At 47.0% G+C, this 24,992-nt stretch overlaps 3 protein-coding genes across 5 annotated transcripts; 1 reads left to right on the top strand and 2 right to left on the bottom strand.

The window, feature by feature from the left end:
* Positions 1–5,072: 5,072 nt before the first annotated feature.
* On the bottom strand, positions 5,073–13,580 carry acad8 (acyl-CoA dehydrogenase family, member 8). Its single transcript, XM_012831575.3, has 11 exons — positions 13,374–13,580; positions 12,313–12,413; positions 11,850–12,019; positions 10,702–10,811; positions 10,194–10,270; positions 9,309–9,446; positions 8,956–9,091; positions 8,157–8,254; positions 7,315–7,467; positions 6,136–6,238; positions 5,073–5,605 (listed from the first exon to the last, which is right to left on the bottom strand). The coding sequence occupies exons 1-11, from the start codon at positions 13,486–13,488 to the stop codon at positions 5,550–5,552; spliced, it is 1,257 nt and encodes a 418-aa protein (XP_012687029.2). The 5' UTR covers positions 13,489–13,580; the 3' UTR covers positions 5,073–5,549.
* A 19-nt stretch (positions 13,581–13,599) lies between these two features.
* thyn1 (thymocyte nuclear protein 1) lies at positions 13,600–17,635 on the top strand. Its single transcript, XM_012831600.3, has 7 exons — positions 13,600–13,966; positions 14,068–14,270; positions 14,384–14,452; positions 14,657–14,749; positions 14,889–14,984; positions 16,067–16,217; positions 16,870–17,635. Exons 1-7 carry the CDS (start codon positions 13,921–13,923, stop codon positions 16,914–16,916), a joined length of 705 nt encoding a protein of 234 aa, XP_012687054.1. The 5' UTR covers positions 13,600–13,920; the 3' UTR covers positions 16,917–17,635.
* vps26b (VPS26, retromer complex component B) lies at positions 17,123–24,349 on the bottom strand. Of its 3 annotated transcripts, none has more exons than XM_012831599.3 (7): positions 24,230–24,349; positions 23,542–23,782; positions 22,991–23,147; positions 22,494–22,658; positions 22,204–22,379; positions 19,889–20,031; positions 17,123–18,871 (listed from the first exon to the last, which is right to left on the bottom strand). In XM_012831599.3, the coding sequence occupies exons 2-7, from the start codon at positions 23,762–23,764 to the stop codon at positions 18,737–18,739; spliced, it is 999 nt and encodes a 332-aa protein (XP_012687053.1). In that variant the 5' UTR covers positions 23,765–23,782; positions 24,230–24,349; the 3' UTR covers positions 17,123–18,736. The 3 variants fall into 3 exon arrangements, with proteins under 3 accessions (XP_012687053.1, XP_031439559.1, XP_031439560.1); XM_031583699.2 differs by having other exon boundaries at positions 23,542–23,798; positions 24,230–24,340; XM_031583700.2 differs by having other exon boundaries at positions 24,200–24,331.
* Positions 24,350–24,992: the final 643 nt, after the last annotated feature.

Raw genomic sequence — 24,992 nt, 5'->3', positions numbered from 1 at the left:
TCCCTGTGCTAGCTGAGGCTAAGTGTTGCTCCCTGTGCCAGCTGAGGCTAAGTGCTGCGCCCTGTGCTAGCTGAGGCTAAGTGCTGCTCCCTGTGCTAGCGGGGGCTAAGTGTTACTCCCTGTGCTATCTGAGGCTAAGACACATTTCTACAGGCTTTTTCTTTTTGTTCTTCCATCCTGCAGCTCCTTGGTTTCTTGTTGTTTCTCAATGTTGCAGCGCCCCCATCTTGGCCAGTGTGCCAGCTGACTGGTAAGACGTACCAGGGCAATGATGCCACCCTCCTGTGCCAGAGTGCCACGGGGAACCCGAGGCCCATCTACGCGTGGAACAAAGCCAATAGCCAGCTACTACCGCAGAACGCCGTCACCGGTACAGACTGGCTCCAGAGAACACGGTTGCTGAATGTGGCTTTAATGTGCTAATAACTACTAATGTCATATCTCACCTGAGTGTGGCTTTAATGTGCTAATAACTACTAATGTCATATGGCTTTAATGTGCTAATAACTACTAATGTCATATGGCTTTAATGTGCTAATAACTACTAATGTCGTATGGCTTTAATGTGCTAATAACCACTAATGTCATATCTCACCTGAGGACTCACTGAAGCCTCTTAGGCTCAGTAAACAAGAGCTGAATAAAGAGCCAGCTATCACACCTCGCCTTATCTCTGGCACATGAGTCAGAGTCAGTCAGAGGAAGGCATTCATTTCAGGAGCAGATTAGTTAAAGTCAGTCACCTCACAGGCTGGAGTTAGTTACTGATACTGTGGGTTGTGTTGTTGATGGGGGATGGTTCTGTGTGGTGTGGTGTGGTTTATAGAGTGTCTCTGGTGTCGTTGGCTGTAAAAAGGTGTGAGGGTTTTTGGTGCTGTTGATAGTCAAGGTCATGTAAGTGTTTCTAATGTTGTTGGTTATAACAGTTGTGTGTGTGTTTGCGGTGTGTGTGTGTGTGTGTGTGTTTGCGGTGTGTGTGTGTGTGTGTTTGTATTTGCGGTGTGTGTGTGTTTGTGGGTGTGTGTGTGTGTGTGTGTGTGTGTGTGTGTGTGTGTTTGTGGTGTGTGTGTGTGTGTGTGTGTGTGTGTGTGTGTGGTGTGTGTGTGTGTGTGTGTGTGCTTCCCAGACCAGGTCAGTGGCTCTCTGGTTCTGCGTAACCTGTCCGCGTCCCTGGCCGGCACCTACACCTGCACAGCCTCCAACGAGTACGGCCGCACCGCCTGCAGTCTGACCATCACCGTGTCCAGTGAGCATCCCCACACACACACACACACACACACACACATCACCGTGTCCAGTGAGCATCCCCACAGGTCACAGGTCAAGGGGCAGAGGTCACCACACTGCCACTCTGTAACTCTGTCTGGGAGACGTGTGGCCCTGTTCCTGCACACACGCACACACGCACACACACACACACACACACACACACACACACACACACTGTTCTAGCCTAGGTTCCTGCACACACACACACACTGTTCTAGCCTAGGTTCCTGCGCACACACACACACACACACACACACACACACACACACACTGTTCTAGCCTAGGTTCCTGCACACACACACAGGAGTCAGTAGTTGTTAGTCTCTGGAGTATAATAATCCTTGGTCCAGCAGAGTCCACTCGTAGTCCCCATAGCTGAAGTCCCTTTGGCCTTGGCTCAGCTCAGCGCAGCTCCATTGGTCAGCTCCATTGGTCAGCGCAGCCCCATTGGTCAGCTCCATTGGTCAGCTCCATTGGTCAGCTCAGCGCAGCTCCATTGGTCAGCTCCATTGGTCAGCTCTATTGGTCAGCTCCATTGGTCAGATCCATCAGCTCAGCTCCATTGGGCAGCTCCATTGGTCAGCTCCGCTCCATTGGTCAGCTCCATTGGTCAGCTCCATTGGTCAGCTCAGCGCAGCTCCATTGGTCAGCTCCATTGGTCAGCTCAGCTCCATTGGTCAGCTCAGCGCAGCTCCATTGGTCAGCTGCATTGGTCAGCTCCATTGGTCAGCTCAGCGCAGCTCCATTGGTCAGCTCTATTGGTCAGCTCCATTGGTCAGCTCTATTGGTCAGCTCCATTGGTCAGCTCCATTGGTCAGCTACATTGGTCAGCTCAGCGCAGCTCCATTGGTCAGCTCTATTGGTCAGCTCCATTGGTCAGCGCAGCTCCATTGGTCAGCTCCATTGGTCAGCTCCATTGGTCAGCTCAGCTCAGCGCAGCTCCATTGGTCAGCTCCATTGGTCAGCTCCATTGGTCAGCTCCGTTGGTCAGCTCAGCGCAGCTCCATTGGTCAGCTCCATTGGTCAGCTCCATCTAACAGGCTGTCTGTGTCCTGTTTCTAAGGCCCGCCCCTTTCTCTTCCAGATGTCAGCACGGCCGGTGTGATTGGTGGAGCAGTGATGGGCGTGTTCCTCGGGCTCCTGCTGCTGGGGGCGCTGGTAGCCTACTTCCTGTGGAGGAGGAAGAGGCGGGCCTCAAGCAAGCTGCAGGATGGACAGAGGTGAGTGGTTCTGACCCGGCCCACTTCACAGCAGGAGACGTTCTGTGGAGGTTCTTAAAAGCTCACAGACTTAACCTCACAAACTCACAAACTCACAGACTTAACCTCACAAACTCACAGACTTAACCTCACACACTAACAGACTTAACCTCACAAACTCACAGACTTAACCTCACAAACTCACAAACTCACAGACTTAACCTCACAAACCTACAGCCATAACCTTATATTCCATTTAGTTCCTCTAAAAGGTTGTGACGATGCAGCTGCCTGTACATTGGCCTATTTATTCATTCATGAATTCTACTTAGTGGAAGTGTAATACGGTTTAACTGGGTTTGAGTAACATTTCTATTGCCTGCTAAGAGTAGAGCAGAAATAGTATGTGTGTGTGTGTGTGTGCGTGTATAATGTGTCTGTGTGTGTTTGTGTATAATGTATGTGTGTGTGTCTGTGTGCGTGTATAATGTATGTGTGTGGGCGCGCGTGTGTGCGTATAATGTGTGTGTGTGTGTATAATGTGTGTGTGTGTGTGTGTGTGTATGCGTATATAATGTGTTCGTGTCTGTGTTTGTGTGTATGCGTGTATAATGTGTTTGTGTGTGTGTGTGTGTATAATGTGTGTATAATGTGTTTGTGTGTGTGTGTGTGTGTGTATAATGTGTGTATGTTTGTGTGTGTGTGTGTGTGTATGTACAGGCAGCTGAATGGGGATCCTGCTGAAGTCTCCCTCAGAGGCACCTCTGGGTCGCCCCTCCCCTCACTCCCCGCGGACAGCAAGGACCCCCCCGACCTGAAGGTGTCCCAGTTCAGTCCGCTGGTGTAGGAGACAAATCCACACACACACACATACACACACACACACACACACACACACACATTCACAGTATATACACACACACACACATTATACACGCACACATTATACACACACACACACACACACACACACTGGCTCATCTCCAAAGGGATGTTCTTGTCTCTTCTGTATGTATAGCAGTTTTTATTTCTCCAAGTGCTTTATTACTGAAACTGTCTGCTAACTGCTGTTGATGTGTGATATTTACTTTCTATACTTTATCATTTTCGTGATATAATACTTGTAATATTTTCAAATTAAAAGGTAATAACTACCATCCTGACCACGCTAGTGGCGTTTCTGATTTAAGAAAGGATATAAATCCTAGTTCAATCACTACGTCCCCGTGATACATACATAGCTTAGCTTAGGAATGCAACACACACACACACACACAGTGCTGGAAGAAGTGTGTTAGTCAGGCGAGACTGAAACATGAGATTCATACACACACTCACACACTGCACCTCCGAGGTGGGCTGGGCCTCCCACCTTACTGTGGGGTTAAGCTGTCTGGCGCGGTATGTACACACACACACACACCATCGTGTAGGGATTCACACACACACACACAAGGGCAGTGTTCTTCTGTATGTGAACAATGCTGTTGTGTGTACCACAGTATTGTGTCTCTTATCTGTGCGCACCTGTGCAAGAGTAAACACACATTCACCTTCACACACACACACAAGAGTAAACACACATTCACTTTCACACACACACACACACACACACATTCACCTGCATACACAGATGAAGTGATATCTGTCCGCTGGGAGTGGTCTCTATGGCAACCAACACCTGTTTGTGTCCTATCAAGAGTCCTGAAGGGCATTACTGCTGTTACAGCATAGCCACACGCACGTGCACGCACGCACACACACACGCACACACACACACACACACGCACGGAAACACATGTGCACGCACACGCACACACACACACTCGCGCTGATTTCGTCCGATCCTGTGAACAGTTCATCCTTGTCCTTCAGCTGTCTTCGTGTCTATAGATGTTTTCCTCTCTCTGAGTCGTTGTCATGATCCGCTGGGACGAGTACCAGGAAATACAGCGACACTACCAGGAGGGCCAAACACCAGAGTTACATCATCTGCATTTATTTATTTATTTATTTATTTGTGCGCGCGCACGTGTGGTGTGTGTGTGTGTGGTACAGACATAGACAGATTCCCAATCCCATGACTGGGTCACAGCAGTCTTCCCTGGCTGAGGTGCTGATATGCTGTAATGTCACTGGGAGCCACAATATCCAATATATAATCCTATCATTTTTAATACAATATAAATCAGGGGGGGGGGGGGGTCGTCAGTGATAGTCGTCACTGTCCACTATCTACAGTGACTTCCGCTGGGGGGGGGGGGGGGGGCTGATCAGTGTGTGGGGGAAAGGGGGGGGGTGGCATTAGATGTGAATGCTTCATTCATCATTGAAAACGAAAATGGAAAATCTCATGTACCTCTTAGCCTTTATCTTAATCTGAAATGGGGATTATCTGGGGGGCAAGAAGCAAGGATGTGGTAATCTGCTGACTCAGTCTGTCTAACCCACCACCTACACTAGCCCCCAGTGCAACCGTAACCACGGGAACCCCAGGCGCAACCGTAACCACGGGGACCCATCTCAGCATGGCTGCCGGTGTCAGTCCCATAAGGCATCCAAACGTATAAGGCATGTATCAAACACGGCAATGACTCCATGAAGAACAGATATACAAACATATAAGGCATTTATCAAAGACTGCAATGACTCCACGAAGAGAACACAGATATACAACCACAACATGTTAAGATGGAGTGTTACATCACACAAACAATGTAAAATATCTTCTCACAGGATTTAAATCATTTCAATAATTCCTAGAATAAACGGAAGTAAACCTACTGAAAGAGCTCTAAACACCAGGTGACCCAAATCCGTCTGCTGGAAGGTCCAGATCCCCACAGTAACGCTTCCGCACACACACGCGGAGTAGTAACGCTTCCGCGCACACACACACACACACACAGAGTAGTAACGCTTCCGCACACACACACACACACACACACCACACACACACAGAGTAGTAACGCTTCCTCTCACACACACACAGTCGAGGTAACAACGCATCACTGCAGTAGCAAGATGTGCGCATAGAGTCCATTCCCTCAGGTGAAAGGTGAAAGGTGACGCTGATCAGCATCAGGAGTCCATCAGTAGATCTCTAGCGATGATCAAACGCATCACCTCGTTGGTTCCTGCGGAGGGAAAGACCAACCTCAGTCTGACAAATGACTGCTCTTCTGTTTATCCAACAACAATGACAGGCGTGCGTGTGTGTATTACCCTCCAGTATCTGTTGAAATTAGATGTGTGTGTGTGTGTGTGTGTGTGTGTATTACCCTCCAGTATCTCTTGAAATTAGATGTGTGTGTGTGTGTGCGTGAGTGTGTATTATCCTCCAGTAGCTGTTGAAATTAGATGTGTGTGTGTGTGTGTGTGTGTGTGTGCGTGCGTATTACCCTCCAGTATCTGTTGAAATTAGATGTGTGTGTGTGTGTGTGTGTGTGTGCGCGTGTGCGTGTATTACCCTCCAGTATCTGTTGAAATTAGATGTGTGTGTGCGTGTGTATTTTACCCTCCAGTATCGGTTGAAATTAGATGTGTGTGTGTGTGTGTGACCCTTGAGTATCTGGTGAAATGAGACAAGAGTGTGTGTGTGTGTGTGTGTGTGTGTGTGTGTGTGTGTGTGTGTGTGTGTGTGTGTGTGTGTGTGTGTGTGTGTTACCTTCCAGTATCTGGTGGACTCTGATGTCTCTCACGAACTGCTGGACGGCGTAGTCCTTCAGGTAGCCGTAGCCCCCGTGCATCTGCAGGGCCTGATTACAGATCTGTGGGGACGAGGGACACGCATCAGAATCACACACTCATCAGAATCACACACACATCAGAATCACACACACATCAGAATCACACACTGAACCACTCATCAGAATCACACACACATCAGAATCACACACACATCAGAATCACACACACATCAGAATCACACACTGAACCACTCATCAGAATCACACACACATCAGAATCACACACTGAACCACTCATCAGAATCACACACGCATCAGAATCACACACACACTGAGACACACAGCTCTGCCAGGGAGGACCTACAGCAGGAGCAGCACTGAGCCACCCAAGCAGAACGCCCCCAGGGAACATCAATAATGTCAGACAACAGCTCCCACAGGTCATATACAGGTCATCTCAATGACAGGTGGCTATACGTCTCTCTGAAACAGTGCATGTTGGGGCTTGGATTAATCACATTCATCAGACCTCCTTCCAGTAAGACACACACATATGTACACACACACTCTCTCTCTCTCACACACACACACACACACACCTCTACACATTATGTTAAAGCCCTGGTGTGAGTACAGTAAGAGGGGTTTGTCATATCTTCTCATATCGCCCCCACCCCCCATCTCACTCACACACACACACACACACACACACACACACACACCCCCCCACCCCCCATCCTGCTTTGATGAGATTTACAAACCCTTCATCTATGACTCAATCTATCTTTAGCTGTCATTTCATCAGCAGGATTAATACTGAACCACTAGCACCTAAGAGTAACTGTAGCCACACACACACACAAGCTTTTTCTCACACGTTAACACACATACACATGGAGCCATTCTTTCTTTTCTCAGGTGTGTGGATAGCGGTGCTCACCGTGAAGCACTCAAACACACACACACACACACACACACACACACACACACACACACACACGCACACACAGGTGTGTGGATGGCGGTGCTCACCGTGAAGCACTCATCACACACACACACACACACACACACACACACACACACACACACACACACACACACACACACACACACACACACACACACACACACACACACACGTGGATGGCGGTGCTCACCGTGAAGCACTCGTCGGTGGCAAAGAGTTTGGCCATGGAGCAGAGGGCCACAGCGTCCGGCCGGTTCTCCTGCAGGGCATGCGCCGCCTCCCGCACCAACAGACGAGACGCTACCAGCTTAGTGGCCATCTCCGCCAGCTTGAACTGCAAGAACTAAACACCAGGGGAACCACGACATCACTGCATTACTAAACACCAGGAACTGAACACCTGGGGAACCACAACATCACTGCATTAGTAAACACCAGGAACTGAACACTAGGGACTAAACACCAGGGGAACCACATCACCACTGCATCTTAGCAGATGAAACAATACCTCATGAAAAAAAAACACAAAAGCCAAAAATGGATTCAATGGTATGGATTCAAACTGTGTGTGTCTGTTTCGTATTGCATAGACAAACTGCCAAAGTAAACTGTACAAACAGTGACCCCTGCTGGCCAAATTTAAGATTGCATTTTTGTTTTTGGTCTGATCTTTAACTGACCTTTTGTCCAGGGTTTTGAAGCGCCCCCTAGCCGTATTGAATCAACTGTGCGCGTCCTAGCACATTCATGTATATGAATGTGATTGACAGTAGGTCTGATAAATTACAGAGTTTGGGACATAACCACTGTCAAAACATTGAGCCTAGGTGAGAACGCAGTAAACGGTTTTACTGATTTGTAATGAAAATGACTATTTTTACTTATTGACCGCTGGCAACGGTGTGACACAAGGAATAGTACACTTGCCAGTGATCGAGAACAAATATAGTTCTGCTACGAGCATTTAAGGCACTCTGTGTCACACTGTGTCACTCTGTGTCAGGTGCCAGGTGTGTTTGCCGTGTTTCTTACCTGATTACTGGACAGGGGTTCTCCAAACTGCTTGCGCACACACAGATGATCTCGAGCAAGCTGCACACACGCATGAGCGGCTCCCAAAGAACACGACGCTGCAGGAACACACACAGCAATAAGCCCATTAAACACACACACACACACACACACACACACTGTAGGAACACACACAGCAACAAGCTCATGAAACACACACACACACACACACACACACACACACACACACACACACACACACACACCATAGGAACACACACAGCAACAAGCTCATGAAACACACACACACACACACACACACACACACTGTAGGAACACACACAGCACAAGCCCATGAAACACACACACACACACACTTGAAGACCGATCTGTGACTGCATGTACGCCTGCTTAGGATCAGTGAAACCAGACCGAGAGAAGGGTGCCGTGGTCTTCACCGTCCTCAGCATGACCATGACCACACCGGAGTCAGTTCACTCAGGTAGATCATAAGAGAGACTCGACTGAGTCAGTCCACTCAGGTAGATAAGAGAGACTCGACTGAATCATTCCACTCAGGTAGATAAGAGAGACTCGACTGAATCATTCCACTCAGGTAGATAAGAGAGACTCGACTGAGTCAGTCCACTCAGGTAGATAAGAGAGACTCGACTGAGTCGATCCACTCAGGTAGATAAGAGAGACTCGACTGAGTCAGTCCACTCAGGTAGATAAGAGAGACTCGACTAAGTCAGTCCACTCAGGTAGATAAGAGAGACTCGACTGAGTCAGTCCACTCAGGTAGATAAGGACGTCTCACCGATGTTGATGCGGCCTCCGTTCAGTCCCTTCATTGCAATGCTGAAGCCCTGACCCTCAGCTCCGAGCCGATTGGTTACTGGGACGGCACAGTCCTCAAATATCACCGCTCTGGTTGGCTGAGAGTTCCACCCCACCTGATTGGGTGAGACTAAACTTTAGTGAGGACTGAATGGGTTCCTTCAGAGGATAGGTTTAATTCACTTATGCCCCCTGGTGGACAACTTAAAAAAAAAAACACATAAATACTGTGACTACACACATGCAGAGTAAAACAATCTACAGACAGTTAAACCCAACCTCTAGATAAACCTCAGAGATAAACACTAAATAAATATATTTGTATTAACCCACCTTCTTCTCCTTCTTGCCGAAGCCGAGTCCTGGCGTTCCCTTCTCCACCACAACACAGGAAATGCCCTTCGCTCCCTTCCCTCCAGTGCGGCACATCACCACATACACGTCTGTGTCCCCCCCGCCACTGATGAAGGCCTGGGCAAGCACACAGGTCAGAGGTCAGAGCTCACAGTTACAGTTACAGTGACTCATCTGACATACACAGTGTTACGAACCTGTCTTTTTTTAGTTATTTTCCCCCAGCGAGTTTGGCCAGCCCTGGTGGTGAGTTAATATTGTTTCAGTTTTGTGCCCTGTTTGTTACGTATTTTTCCCATTTAGTAACTTGAGGTCGTCATTGGCCGACACTTGATCATCCCCGGCATAAAGGGCTGCCTCATTGCATCACCAGGGAGCACGCCTGAGATCGCCATTTCGTTGGATATAGCTTTTTGTGAACCTTCGGGCCTTTGGCCAACTCGATTCTGCTGGAACGTCGCGCAGCCTCACTGTGCTGCCTGGCCCCAGCTTTTGTGGACTAGTGGGTCCTTTGTTGCAGCTTGTGTCTGCCTTACCGGCATTTGCTTGCCCGTTTTGGCGTCTTTGTTACACTTGTGGTCTCTTTAGACCCTTTTTGAGTTAAGGGTTAATAAAAACCACTTGGAACAACCAGCGGTCTCTGTGTTCTACATCAATCTTTGCTACTAACTTGCTGTAGTTCGTAACACAGGGACAGACAAGGGAGGTATGATGCAAGTAAAAAGCTGAGGAAGAAAGGCAAAGCGCCATGAAAAATCAGACTTCAGTTTGGAAGAATTAACTTTATATTGTATTTACACATTCCACACACACGTGATATTGACTGCTAATAAGCCATCAAACAGTGCCATCCAACCAGCGTACCTTGGATCCATTGAGGACGTAGTGGTCTCCCTTGAGCTGGGCGGTGGTCAGGAGAGAGGCTGCATCACTTCCAGCGCCTGAGAGCACAAACAGGACCTTACCAACAGACTAGGGGAGCGCAGCACACCTCCTCTCCGTCCTGAGCCTGTGCTGGGGTACATGCAGGACCAGAGAGTAGGGGACCACACACACATGTGGAAGAACCTCTGGTGGACTATGTGGAAGAACAGGGGATCACACAAACATGTGGAAGAACCTCTGGTGGACTATGTGGAAGAACAGGGGATCACACAAACATGTGGAAGAACCTCTGGTGGACTATGTGGAAGAACAGGGGATCACACAAACATGTGGAGGAACCTCTGGTGGACTATGTGGAAGAACAGGGGATCACACAAACATGTGGAGGAACCTCTGGTGGACTATGTGGAGGAACCTCTGGTGGACTATGTGGAGGAACCTCTGGTAGACTATGTGGAGGATACAGTGTGCTTGTGCTCAGGCTTACCAGGCTCCGTTAGACAGTAGGAGGCCAACTTGTCCATGGTACAAAGATCTGGACAATACCTTTCCCTCTGCTCGGTGTTCCCAAACGTGTCAATCATCCAGTTACACATGCTGTGAAATGAGCAGAGAGTTAGCATCCCAGCCTGTATGCTGTGAAATCAGCAGACAGTTAGCATCCCTGCCTTTATGCTGTGAAATCAGCAGACAGTTAGCATCCCTGCCTTTATGCTGTAAAATTAGCAGACAGTTAGCATCCCTGCCTGTATGCTGTGAAATCAGCAGACATTTAGCATCCCTGTCTTTATGCTGTGAAATCAGCAGACAGTTAGCATCCCTGCCTGTATTGTCACGACCCAGCCTGGTCTGCCCCGCCCCCTGCTATCAGTGCTCTCTATTCTCCACAGCTGAGTAGCAGAGTCTGGGCAGGTGTGAGGAATGAGGCCTTGATGAGCTGCACCATAAGAAGGCCTTGGTCCAGTGTGCAGGAGGCTCCCTCTCTTCGAGGTGTCGTTTATGTTTGTTTGTTGGACATGTGTACACTACTTAGACACCCGCTTGCACCACACTTTTATTTCTGACAATTATACTGACTGTTTCTATTATACTTTAATAAATCCGTTTTATTATATAACCTTGTGTGTGGAACTCCCGTTCATGTTGCATGCAGAGAGCCGGCATGTGACAGTATGCTGTGAAATCAGAGTGTTAGCATCCCTGCCTGTATGCTGTGAAATCAGCAGAGAGTTAGCATCCCTGCCTCTCAGGGTGTGGCGAGTGGCATGCTGCTGGCTGTAATACTGGGTGATCAGGCCTGACCTACATCTGACAGGCGGCCGTGCGTCTCATTCAAAATGCATCGCTTACCCAAACTACACGCGTCACCCTAAAAAAACTGCTCTGGTAGAAATGCAAGAGGTAATCAATAATTCACACAGTTTTGGAAGCGTCCCTTTTGGATTGAAACAGGCCAGCCTTAGTCAGCATGTCTTAAGTGAGGACACTGGAGACAGACAGGTGAATGAGGCTCACTTGTGAATGCTGATGTGACGGTGTGGATGACAGACAGGTGAATGCTGATGTGACGGTGTGGATGAGAGACAGGTGAATGCTGATGTGACGGTGTGGATGAGACAGGTGAATGAGGCTCACTTGTGAATGCTGATGTAGGCGGTGGTGCTGACGCAGCCCGTGGACAGGGCCTCGAAGATGACGGAGGTGTCCAGACGGGAGAGGCCCGAGCCGCCCACCTCTGGCTGCGTGTAGATCCCCCCGAAGCCCAGCTGCGCCGCCTTACGCATGCACTCCACCGGGAAGATCTCCTACTCACAGAGGTTAAAGGTTAGAGGTTAGGGGCAGGGCTTAGATCTCCTGCTCACAGAGGTTAGAGGCAGGGCTTTCACATATTAGCAATCACATAGGTTATCTCCAGCAATAACTCAAAAAAACTTTTTTTTTATTTATCAATATGTCATTTGTAATCTGATTTGATCTGTAGTGACATCATCTGCAATGTGCCTTTTTCATTTGAAGTCCATCACATTTATTGGGTGAATCTGGCAGTGTTGGGTCTGACAACAATGAAGAAAGAAATCATAGAGTGAAATATTCACACCTTTTCGTCCCATTCTGCCATGTGTGGTGCCATTTCATTGGCTGCGAAGTCAAACGCCACTTTCTGAAATTCTTTTTGTTCATCAGTGAGGCCTAGAGATGCTATGAAACAAGAACAGTCAACTGAAACATGCACAATTGATAACCAACCCTTAAGCAGGAGAAATCACATATGAATAAGTTCATACAAGTTTGCCACTTTTATAAATCACAGATCTTCAGAGAGCAGGCTAGAACAAACTTGAATTGGACTGGAGTTGTCTTGGTGTAGATATCCTATTTAGAAAGCACTCGGAAGTAATTTAAGACAAGTACAGACATAAATGTTGTGATTTAAATACTCAGTGATCAGAAAAACACTTAGGAATTACACTTCCGCGTCAAACGCACACCCCCAACCTGAATGGCTGGCTGTATATCACGTGACGTGTACAATAAGCAAGACGCATGAACAGAATGCACAACTTGACATGCACCGGCTTTAAACAGTCTCTCGGTTTTATAATTGTTGGTGGGCGACAAACCTTCATGGCATTTTAAAGAAATATGCAATGTGACATAACATTAACACAATTACGTCCTCAAACAGGAGACATGCCTCTCTAAGGTCAATGATCCTCATGAATGAATGGGTCGGGTGTACCTAACTTACAGCGCAATTTCAGTTTTAGCGATCCTAACTTTTCGCCCACAACTTCAATTTCAGATTGCAGAGTCGTTTTGGTACAGTGCAAACGAGAATCAACTATTTAAAAGCTAACATTAGTCAAATATTATATACAGCCTCGCTACCCACTGAGGGATGTATCCATCAAGGGTGTCGCACTGTTTTACCTATCATCTTCATTCATTTGACCGAAGGGGTTTATCCATGATTTCAGCGACAGTCATATTAACATAACACAACAACAACGAACATGTTACATTGTTGCCAAATCTAACTTAACCCTAATGTCTGTGATCTAACCCATTCTGAATCCTCAATAGTATCTTATCTAACAGACCACCTCTTTGCATGAAATACAGCAATACAATTATTCATGTAGTCTTTGTAAAACTTACGATCGATGCAGGATGCAATTCCTCGTCTCTGTATTCTGTTAAATATTAAACGCCGACTTTTGCCAACAAATGAACTTAACCTGACAAATCTTGATAATGTCCCGACGGCCGCCATGATGATTTTGGTTGTTACATCACACTGCTTATGGGTAATGTAGTTTTGACAGGAGTAGTTCAAGTTAGGTCAGCCAGGAGCTTTACGACTAAACTAGGCGACTGCACTTAAACGCCAGGAAAAAAGCGCGTGATTACACATCTACGGGAATAACACTACAATAAGCTTCGAAGTCTTATTTCGGTGTTCTCTGAAGTATTTGTCTTATATTCACTATTACGCTACACGCACGCTGACGGAAGCATCCCATGGATGATCATAACATTGCGTAACCTATCAAACTAGGCGCGGGAAAAGCGGGTCAGTAGTCTACACAGGACCGATCACCTTTATACCGCTAACCGGCTTTGCATTCCTGACGGCCTGCATCAAACAAGACGGAGCGATCCTGTATTTCGGGCCGGCTGACCACTAATCATTGACATCAAAAACATGCCCCCAAGAAAGAGGGCACGTGGCCCTAGAAATACCACCAAAAGTAAGTCCACGCAAGTTTAAAATGTCTAAACTGAAATATTACGCGAAAGCGTTTGTTGTAGAGACCACTGATCTGTATGATACTGTTTTCCTATATGTTAGCTGTCCAGGCTGACTCCGGCAGTGAAGACAACACTCCCGAAACAGCGACTCGGAGTACAGGCAAGCGGAAAACAGCACACTCGGGCAAGTCCAGAGGGAAAGAAGCGAGCAAGGCGAAAGATTCCCCCAGCAAAGCATCCTACAGTCATTGGCTGATGAAGTCTGAACCCGAGAGCAGATTTCAGAACGGAATCGATATGAAGGTAGCTACTGTGTGTGGTAACCTAAATACAATGTTTACATTCGGTGAAACGTAGATGCTGTAGCCTAACTATTCATCGTTTATCCTTTATTATTCATCCTTTATTATTTATAGTTTGGAATCGAAGATCTTAAGGCCCTCCCCAATCAGACCGACTGCTGGGATGGAGTCCGAAACTACCAGGTATGAAAGATGACCAAAGTCTTCTGACATTTACCGTGACATTAAGCGCGGTGCTGAGGTGCATGTTTGGCAACTGTGATGTCAGTCAGGTTCAAATGAAGCCAGATCGATTTTCTTTTCATGTGTATATAAATAACATCTGCAGACCATAAATTCGTTTTTAAATTAAGCTTATTTGAATGGCTGTTTCTCCGTTCTCCGCAGGCTCGTAACTTCATGCGGGACATGAAGGTCGGTCACCAGGCGTTCTTCTACCACAGCAACTGCAAGGAGCCCGGGGTTGCGGGACTCATGAAGGTGAGGCTCCAGTGGCCTTAGGGGAGATGTGAGCCACGTGTGGGCCAGGTCCGCTCCAGTGTTGCCTGCTGTCTGGAGTGAGCCTGCCTACCTCACATGATCATCCGTCATGGGACTGATCTGTGATTATTTTTCCTAGATTGTCAAGGAGGCGTATGTGGATCACACCCAGTTTGACAAGAAAGATGTGCACTATGATGCTTCCAGTAAGCCGGACAATCCCAAATGGAGCATGGTAAGAAGCTCTGCATCTCAGCTGTACAGGAGCAGAGGTCTGTCTGTAGTACTGAACTGAGTGTAAGTGAGCTTCTATTTTAACTCAGAAAAATCAGGCATTACCCCGCCACTCTGTAGTGTTAAATCCACAGCCTCTTTCTAGCCGTGTCGAGGCAGGTGTTATATGTTAGAACACTTTTGCATCATCCAGTCTTATCTCTCTAGCGGGAGAACACAGACACACTTGTTGTGTCCAGACTGCCTGGATTCATGACGCATAGTATTCTCACGTTAAAAGATAGTTTGCCACCAATGTCGCTCTGGTACTTGGGTGTTCTTTTTCCTGAAGGTGTGTGTGTGTGTTTCCCCTCTCCGCTCCTGAAGGTGTGTGTGTTTCCCCTCTCGGCTCCTGAAGGTGTGTGTGTTTCCCCTCTCGGCTCCTGAAGGTGTGTGTGTGTTTCCCCTCTCCGCTCCTGAAGGTGTGTGTGTGTTTCCCCTCTCGGCTCCTGATGGTGTGTGTGTGTTTCCCCTCGGCTCCTGAAGGTGTGTGTGTGTTTCCCCTCTCGGCTCCTGAAGGTGTGTGTGTTTCCCCTCTCCGCTCCTGAAGGTGTGTGTGTGTTTCCCCTCTCGGCTCCTGAAGGTGTGTGTGTTCCCCCTCTCGGCTCCTGAAGGTGTGTGTGTGTGTGTTTCCCCTCTCGGCTCCTGAAGGTGTGTGTGTGTTTCCCCTCTCGGCTCCTGAAGGTGTGTGTGTGTGTGTTTCCCCTCTCGGCTCCTGAAGGTGTGTGTGTGTGTTTCCCCTCTCGGCTCCTGAAGGTGTGTGTGTGTGTTTCCCTCTCGGCTCCTGAAGGTGTGTGTGTTCCCCCTCTCGGCTCCTGAAGGTGTGTGTGTGTGTTTCCCCTCTCGGCTCCTGAAAGTGTGTGTGTGTTTCCTCTCTCGGCTCCTGAAGGTGTGTGTGTTCCCCCTCTCGGCTCCTGAAGGTGTGTGTGTGTGTTCCCCCTCTTGGCTCCTGAAGGTGTGTGTGTGTTCCCCCTCTTGGCTCCTGAAGGTGTGTGTGTGTGTTCCCCCTCTCCGCTCCTGAAGGTGTGTGTGCTCCCCCCTCAGGTCGACGTGCAGTACGAGCGGACGCTGACGCGCTACGTGTCCCTGGCGGAGCTGAAGAAGCTGCACCTGGAGCACAAGGCCAAGGGCGGCCCCCTGAGGGACATGGCTCTCTTCACCAGGGCCAGGCTCTCAGTGCAGCCTCTCACTGCAGGTGAGGACGGGGACACGCCAGCCCCCCCGCAGTTACGCAGCCCTCATCACGTACTCATAGTCTTACAGTACTCATCACCTACTCATAGTCTTACAGTACTCATAGTAGTCAGCCCTCTTCACCTACTCATAGTCTTACAGTACTCATCACGTACTCATAGTCTTACAGTACTCCAAGTAGTCATCCCTGGCAGTCAGTGTCCTTGGTATTGTGAGCTTCTGAACCGGCTGAACTGTAGGACTATAGTCTATAGATCCAGTCAGAGCTGATATTGGCCATTACCTTCATGCTAATAGGTGTGGCTCTCAGAGTATTAAATCGTAGCCTATATGAAGGGATCATGCTAATAGGTGTGGCTCTCACAGTATTATATCGTAGCCTATATGAAGGCATCATGCTAATAGGTGTGGCTCTCACAGTATTATATCGTAGCCTATATGAAGGGATCATGCTAATAGGTGAGGCTCTCGCAGTATTATATCGTAGCCTATATGAAGGCATCATGCTAATAGGTGAGGCTCTCACAGTATTATATCGTAGCCTATATGAAGGCATCATGGTTACATCCAGCTATAGCCCACAACCATAACTACTCTCATAAGCGAAGCATGCCATGATTTCCTAACACACTGCCTGTTGTTTTTTCTTTCAGAGGAATTCAATTTTGTCTTGAGTATGGAAGACAAAGAACCGTTATGAGGTCTATGCCACCACTCAACAACAGAGAGAAACCAGTCACATTCTGTAAACTAAGATCATTCAGTTCAGATTATTTTTGATATTATATTGATATTGTTTTATAGTTCCTAAAGCCTTCTATAGTTAGCCAGGTGTTCACTGGACCTTAGCGTCTGCGTCTGTCTCGCTGGCACTCCGTGTTCAAAGAGACGCAGAGGGAGACAGGCTTTGAGTTGACAGATTAGAAGTTTATTTGACCAGAGGGCTCCTCCGGCCTCCACACAGACAGGGGGCAGCAGAGCCTCACTGCGGCAAGAGACAACACACTCACAGAGTCGTGTTACACTCCCACACACACACACAGAAGAGCAAGAGGTTATATATATATGAGTAATTTCAGAAGTGTTCTCTCATACACACACACACACACACACACACACATTACTACCAGGTGACTTATCCTACCTCCAGTCGGAGTCGACTGGTCTAGATTCTTTGTTAATTCTTAAGACTGGACACATGTACACATAATTCGTATTAGAATACTGTCAACAGTAATCAGTAAGGTACGTACGAGCGAGAGAGCCTCCTCTGTGCTTTCAGTATATGTGTATGGTAATAAAAGTGTAAATGCCTTACAAAAACAAGCGCATCGAGCAGTGGAAGCCTCACGATTGATTGCTTTTGTCTTTTGTGTTTTTTTTTTTTTTTTTTTGGCTACTTGCTCTTGAAGACAACCCTACTCGTACGGCAAAACAAAATACCTTTGTCTCAGAGAATCAGAAAGGTCATTGCAGAAGGTACTGGATTTAAAAGACAGTTTTAAAAGACAGAGGTCAACAAAGAAACAAAATAGTAGATATTTTTTTCTTTTTTAAGTATTCACATGTTTGTATGTCCAGCTCTATACAATGGTCGAAGCCCTAAGTCCCGCAGAATGTTAGTCAACTGATCCAGGACCTGCAGGGTGTCGCCGCGGAGACGACCCTGGGGTCAAGGTTCACACACTCGTTTCCCCAGTGCAGATTCACATGGAATAGCCACAGAACACTAGAAAGGACAGCAAAGCATACTTAAATTGTTAGTGCAAAAAAAAATAGTATCCTTAAAATGAACATGATTATGAAGGTCAGATGGGAATGCCTGGGGTATACATGTTTCTCTAATGGAATGTTTAAACAGAGAACGCAACATCTCTCTCTCTCTCTCTCTCTCTCTCTCCTACAATACAACGGGCGCGGAATGGGGCGGGTGCACGTGGAGTTAAACGTATCAAAAATATACTATACATTCCAACCCATACATGAGAAAAGAAAAGGTTTGTTCAATTTAGAAGCGTGCTGTTGAGTACATCCTCTAGAGGGTGCTGTTGAGTACACCCTCTAGAGCGTGCTGTTGAGTACACCCTCTAGGGGGTGCTGTTGAGTACATCCTCTAGAGGGGGCTGTTGAGTACACCCTCTTTTTTTTATGTTGCATATTTTTTTCAGATCCAAGTTGTACAAAACTAAGCTCACATTACAAAGAACTTCACTTGATCACCTGAGAGGCCCACACAGGCTGTCCCCCGTTAGCTATTCCCACATGGCTGCCCCCCATACCAGCTCACTCCGGACGGGCTTCGGCTCACATCCGGCTGAGTTCCAGAGCCTGTCGAGAGTGAGGTGCTATGGGGGGGAAGTATCTGATTCCTCTGATCCCTTTTGAAGCAGCTAGAATTACACAAAAACTGGAAGCTACCAGAACAGTGACGACGATAGCGCTGAGAGGCCGCCCCTCGGGGCCCCCCCCCCTCGGACCCGGGCTCCATCGGGGGCCCCTCGCTTGGACTCGGGCTCCAGCCTAGCTGCTGTCCTCCTTCTCCTTCGCTGGCTCCTGCACTCTCTCGGAGGGGCTCTCGAATCTCTGCGAGGCTATGGTGGCCTGCTGGGACATGCTTCTTCTGACGATGTCCCCTTTTCTCCAGAGGGTGATCTCCTGTGGAGCAGAGCAGGGCAGAGACCAGTGAGCAGAGATAGAAACCGCCATACCCATGGGGGCGACAGACCTGTGCAGAGCCAGAGCACTGCACTGCACTGCAGCACCTTTCAGTGTGGGCCACTCAGCAGGCCCTCAAAGCCAGAGTCAATAATACTATATCAATAATACAATATAAAAAATGATGTCAACAATACGATATCAATAATGCTAGGTCAATAATACTATGTCAATAATACTATCAATAATACTATGTCAATACTACGATATCAATAATATTATGTGGTAATATTTTTTGTGTCTGGTGAACATGGACCAACTTGAGGTGAAAGCTTTGGTTGCCTCACTCAAAATGGCTGACAATTAATAAAAAATGCTGACTGCTGAGAAGCAGGCAGTCACTTCATAGAAAAGATTGACTGACTGAGTATTGACTGAGTATGCCGGGAGTTGGGAGTGGTACCAAATACGTAACAAGTTTTACTGAGTAAAAGTTAAAACACAGCTAATTTTTTGCCACAGCCACACACAAGAATATGGGAGGAACTAGGTTCCTTTAAAAGAGAACACACAGCAGTTTTTACTTCGAGGTCGTCCATGGAACATCTTTTATTGTGGCTTAGCGACCGCAATAAACTTCAGACCTACACATTCAGCCAATGGTATATTACATTGGCCACTATGGTGGTCTATTACATTGGCCACTATGCTCTATTACATTGGCCACTATGCTCTATTACATTGGCCACTATGCTCTATTACATTGGCCACTATGGTATAATACATTGGCCACTGTGGTATAATACATTGGCCACTGTGGTATAATACATTGGCCACTGTGGTATAATACATTGGCCACTGTGGTATAATACATTGGCCACTATGGTATATTGAGGGGCAGTGGCCACTAGGGGGCAGTGTGGTCTATTGAGGGGTAGTGGCCACTAGGGGGCAGTGTGGTATATTGAGGGGCAGTGGCCACTAGGGGGCAGTGTGGTCTATTGAGGGGCAGTGTACCTGCTGCTTGAAGTAGCGCCTCTCCTCCTCGTCGATGAGCACCAGGTTGAGGTAGTAGCGCACGGAGAACTTCTTGTTGATGTCCCTCATGGTGGGCGTCATCTCGTAGCCCGCCAGGAATAATCGGATGGGAATCGATTCTCCTGAAAGAGACAGACAGATCCAGATCAAATTAAGCGTCATCTCGTAGCCCGCCAGGAATAATCGGATGGGAATCGATTCTCCTGGGACAGACAGACAGATCCAGATCAAATTAAGCGTCATCTCGTAGCCCGCCAGGAATAATCGGACGGGAATCGATTCTCCTGAGAGAGAGAGACAGACAGACAGATCCAGATCAAATTCATTTAGGTGTTAAACACACATACATCCGCAGGCCAAGCTGGGTCTGGCTCTCTGACTTTCACAGACCAGTCAGTGCTCCTCCTGATCGCTGCACAGCTCGTCAGTGGAGTATGGTATCTAGCCCTTGGGTTCCCTGTGGTCTAAACTGGTTTCAACTGGTTTTGTCCCAGGGACCACCATTCTGACTAGAAAGTAATTTGCGGCCCACTGATGTGCCTGCACGCACGTGCGTGTTTGTAACCGCCGCCGCCGCCACACCCCCTCCCCCCGCACAGATATTCTGCCTGTAACACTTAAATATGTGCAGTTATCGGGGTAGAACACTAACCGCCGTCGCCACACCCCCTCCCCCCACGCACATATTCCGCCTGTAGCACTTGTCAGTGTAATTTCTTCTATATTTTTCACGATATTCAAGAGTAATCTGGAAATGTGTTGAAATATCAAAGGGAATTTATGAATTGAACTGATCAACATAGGCTCATGTCGCGGAAGCATTTCCAAAGTACAGGAGGGCAGTATATACATCTACATTCACATAACACACACACACACACACACACACACACACAGCAGTATATACATCTACATTCACAATATGCCTGGTGTGGGTCCAAATACGTGTGTGTACAACCTCAGGAGAGGGGGACGTGTGTGTATATAACCTCAGGAGAGGGGGACGTGTGTGTATAACCTCAGGAGAGGGGGACGTGTGTGTGTATAACCTCAGGAGAGGGGGACGTGTGTGTATATAACGTCAGGAGAGGTGTGTGTATAACCTCAGGAGAGAGACGTGTGTGTGTGTATAACCTCAGGAGAGGTGTGTGTATAACCTCAGGAGAGGTGTGTGTATAACCTCAGGAGAGGGGGACGTGTGTGTGAGTATATAACCTCAGGAGAGGTGTGTGTATAACCTCAGGAGAGGGGGACGTGTGTGTGTATATAACCTCAGGAGAGGTGTGTGTATAACCTGAGGAGAGGGGGACGTGTGTGTGTATAACCTCAGGAGAGGTGTGTGTATAACCTCAGTCCCTATGACACAGCCGACCGGGAGACAGAGTGTGCCATGTTCACAGGGCTTTATGGAGGCTGTTCCATGTTTATAGTGGTTTATGGAGGCCCCTTCTCCACAGCCAATCAATAAACTACACTACTCATCTCGTGAGGCCCAGTGGTCTTAAAGCACATGACCCAGACGGATTTAGAGTTTCTACACTAACGGAGTCTTCAAGGACACAGCAGACACACACACACACGCTCACTCACTCACTCACTCCGTAAGCTCTAAGGCCATTAGCACTACTGGCTAAACCAATGCAATTACACAACCACTGGAAGGGTGTCACCTGACTGACTCACTGAGGCATTGCATCAAAGACCAGTTTGGGGAGCACAACAGCACAGCCTCATAAAAGCCTGTAGAGCCTGTTCACCATTCCACACTGCCTAGACATCTGTCAGCCCATGTCTGCCCTGATGGCGGTGGACAGGCACAGTCAAAGGGGTTGCATGTAGCCTAACACTAACTGGGGAGTTAAGAGAGAGCTGGTGGATTTTAACAATTATATTTTCAAATGACCAACTAGCTTAAGAGTTCAGGGATCAGAGTTCAAAACACACTCAAACACTCAAGCAATGTCTAACTGGGGGATTGCCCACAAATACATGATTATATATCCCTCCCATGTCTATATAACCCTCCCATGATTATATATCCCTACATGTCTATATATCCCTCCCATGATTATATATCCTCCCATGATTATATATCCCTACATGTCTATATAGAATCCCATGATTATCTGAAAACCCAACTTTACCTGCTGCTTAAGGTAGTACGGACAATGCAGGCACATTCTCAAACTGAGATATGCTTTAACACAGCAACTTCAGACACCAAGCTGACATCAACAACTGTTGTAGAAGATTCTAAACATTCTAAACAGACCCATGTTGTTGTTGTTGTTTACCTCGAACAGGTGCACCATCCATAATCTCATACTTGGCAATGGTGTCGTTCTCATGATACACGCTGGGACCCGTTCCCGTGGTTTCCCTCTTGATGATGTCAATCTCCATGTGCTTGATCTTTATTCTCACAAGCAGGAAGTAAATCTTCCCCACGATCACATCCTTCAGGTGATACCTGTATGTTTAAAAGACAATTTAACGTTCCGTATTTCAAGGTTTTATCTTCGGCTGCATCAACAAAGCCGATCACGTATCCTTATTATTGTTCTAACGGTGGAATGGGTCATACTTGGACTTGTTGTACTCAAACTCGATGTGAAGACAGTCTTCGATGCCGACCTCCATCTTGATGGAGGAGTTGAGCTCTGGATATGTACTGAGAGTGTGGACCACAATGTCCATCTCCTTACTGACGTCATTGAGTCTTCTGCTGATGGTGGCGCGGAGAAAATACCTGCAAATAACACATCAACACACCTGAGACAGGTATACCTCTCAATACCTGAGAATAACACACCAACACACCTGAGACAGGTATACCTCTCAATACCTGAGAATAACACACCAACACACCTGAGACACGTGTACATCTCAATACCAACATGCTGAGACAGGTGTACCTCTCAATACCGTTATGCTGAGACACACCTGAAGCTCTTTCTCGTTCACACAAGAGCTAACTCTGCTAAATGAATAGACATTGAAGAGAGGAAGAAACGGGGTGACGTTGCTATGGAGACTAAGTGCGTGACCAGAGGAGGGCGGGGCGAACGTCGCCGATCTCACCTCAGTTTGACGTTCTGGCCCGTGTAGGTCTCGTAGGGTTTCTCCACGTGAGTGAACTCAAAGTCAAACGACTGGGAGTTAGTGAGTTCACCAGGTCGAGCAAGATCTTTCACCAACGACACAAACTCGTGGTGGTTTCCCCTGTCATAGTACAATTCTGAAGACACAAGCACACACACACGCCCCAAGGTCACTGACGGTAACAATCATAAATACTAACACACCAAAAACACATTTCTTTACAACATCAATGTACGTGTTGACCATATTAAGGCACTGAGGAAACTCATGATGGTGTCAAAACAGAGACTCAGAGATGGGGGCAAACACACACACACACACACACACACACACACTCCACAGTGGCCTCTCAAAGGTTAACATAGGAAATGTTTCAACAGGCAAGGGGGTTTACCAATGAAACATCTCTGGTAGTTCATTCCTGCAGCCTTAGGGCAAACCTTTAACAACGTTTAAAAAAATAAATTATATAAAACTATACAAACAATGCAAAATAAAGTCAAAGGTTTGCTTGTTCAGCATGTCCTTACCGATCTGTCCAATAAACTCGATCTTGATGCCATAGTGCTCGAGTCTTTTTCCTGGATTTTTGAGAGTGACGTTCACTTTTCCGCTCACCGTCTCTCCGTCGTAGAAGAGAAAGTACTTGTCTTTCTTCCCATCTTCGGTCTTGTGTTCGACTTTCTTTCTCGTTTCGGCATCATTTAGAACGATATCGACCTCCGCACTCTGCCCGAAGCCGAAGAAACTCATAACGGACAACTATTTCACCTATGAGAGAAACAAACTGGTTTCTTATTATTGCAGTTGGCAAATATCAAAGCTGCTGCTATTTCCCTCTCCTAGCAAAACACGAGAAGACACCTCGGTGTCCTTCTTTACAAGCAGTTACGCTAACATTTAACGTTTCCTAGCCAACTGTTGCGGGGAAAAAATATCGGCATTTCGGTGATCTTTGTGACAGCTGTACAATTCTCACCATCCACACACGTTTACGTTTAAGCTAATTAATGTCTAGCTATTGCCCGTTAGGCAACGGACCTAAAATGATCTTATCAAGCTAATGTCGCCATGTTCTTGTGTTTATCTGAATTTCAAATGTCTTCCTCTATCTTTCATGTCCTTCATTAACTATGAGAATTCTATGGCAAACACATACGTAATTTAAACAGGGCAACTTATGATTACCTTTGCTATTGCCAGTGTTTTTAAACCAACCTTTATTGTGTTTCACAGAACCCCGATTGTATTTATAAACTTGTCAGCTGCCTGTGTCCAACCTCCGATGAGAAGTGAGTGCGCATTCAATGTACTTCCTGCTGGGTAGACTAAAATCCACGTTTTCTTCCGGTGCATTAACATACGTCACAAGCTATATTCGAAACGTTCACTCGGTGATTCACTGTCTATTGAGTTCACTATATAGCTATGATAGGGAATCAGACCTTTAAACAACCGCGACATTTCGGACAGAAAATTACCAAAACATTCCATTTCGGTACACTAACTTGCAACAGGATCGTTTACCTTCGGTAGAATGCGTAAATGCCATTACAACGCAACAAATGTGATATTTAGCTGAAATGCAGTCTGCATTTTCGATGTTATTAAAAGTTTAACGTGGCTTTCTTTTCATCATTGAGATTATTTTCTTGATTTCCTTTACTGTACATGAATTAAGATCACCGAAAAGTCAAATTAAGGCACAGGCACTTGCGGTGCACTCAAAAAACGTTCTCAGACAATAGCTTAATTCGAAAAATGTCAGGCATCATTTAGACATATCCAACAGCTGATTAAACTAAGGTAGGCTTATGTCTGCTCTTCTTCAGTTCGTTCACCTTTCACCTGGATTACTGATGACACAGCAGCATCGCCTCTTGCTGGATTGTGTGGGAATATGTTTGTATTTGATGAACATGGATTAACTCATAAGTATGAAAAGTGTCATTCAAAATGACTGATAAGTTATACCAAACCA

The sequence above is a fragment of the Clupea harengus genome, chromosome 17 (assembly GCF_900700415.2).
Source record: "Clupea harengus chromosome 17, Ch_v2.0.2, whole genome shotgun sequence".
Lineage (NCBI taxonomy): Eukaryota > Metazoa > Chordata > Actinopteri > Clupeiformes > Clupeidae > Clupea > Clupea harengus.
The sequence above is the reverse complement of the archived record's forward strand: the minus strand, read 5'-3'. Positions and strand labels throughout refer to the sequence as shown.

Coding starts and splice junctions, on each gene's coding strand:
- thyn1 (XM_012831600.3), top strand. CDS start 13,921: ATGCCCCCAAGAAAGAGGGCACGTGGCCCTAGAAATACCACCAAAA. Junction 14,453..14,656: donor ATGGAGTCCGAAACTACCAG/GTATGAAAGATG, acceptor CGTTCTCCGCAG/GCTCGTAACTTCATGCGGGA. Junction 14,750..14,888: donor GGGTTGCGGGACTCATGAAG/GTGAGGCTCCAG, acceptor TATTTTTCCTAG/ATTGTCAAGGAGGCGTATGT.
- acad8 (XM_012831575.3), bottom strand. CDS start 13,488: ATGGCGGCCGTCGGGACATTATCAAGATTTGTCAGGTTAAGTTCATTT. Junction 9,092..9,308: donor TCGGCAAGAAGGAGAAGAAG/GTGGGTTAATAC, acceptor TCACCCAATCAG/GTGGGGTGGAACTCTCAGCC. Junction 5,606..6,135: donor AGTCCACCAGATACTGGAAG/GTAACACACACA, acceptor TTCCCTCCGCAG/GAACCAACGAGGTGATGCGT.
- vps26b (XM_012831599.3), bottom strand. CDS start 23,764: ATGAGTTTCTTCGGCTTCGGGCAGAGTGCGGAGGTCGATATCGTTCTA. Junction 22,380..22,493: donor TTTGAGTACAACAAGTCCAA/GTATGACCCATT, acceptor TTAAACATACAG/GTATCACCTGAAGGATGTGA. Junction 18,872..19,888: donor GGCGCTACTTCAAGCAGCAG/GTACACTGCCCC, acceptor TCTGCTCCACAG/GAGATCACCCTCTGGAGAAA.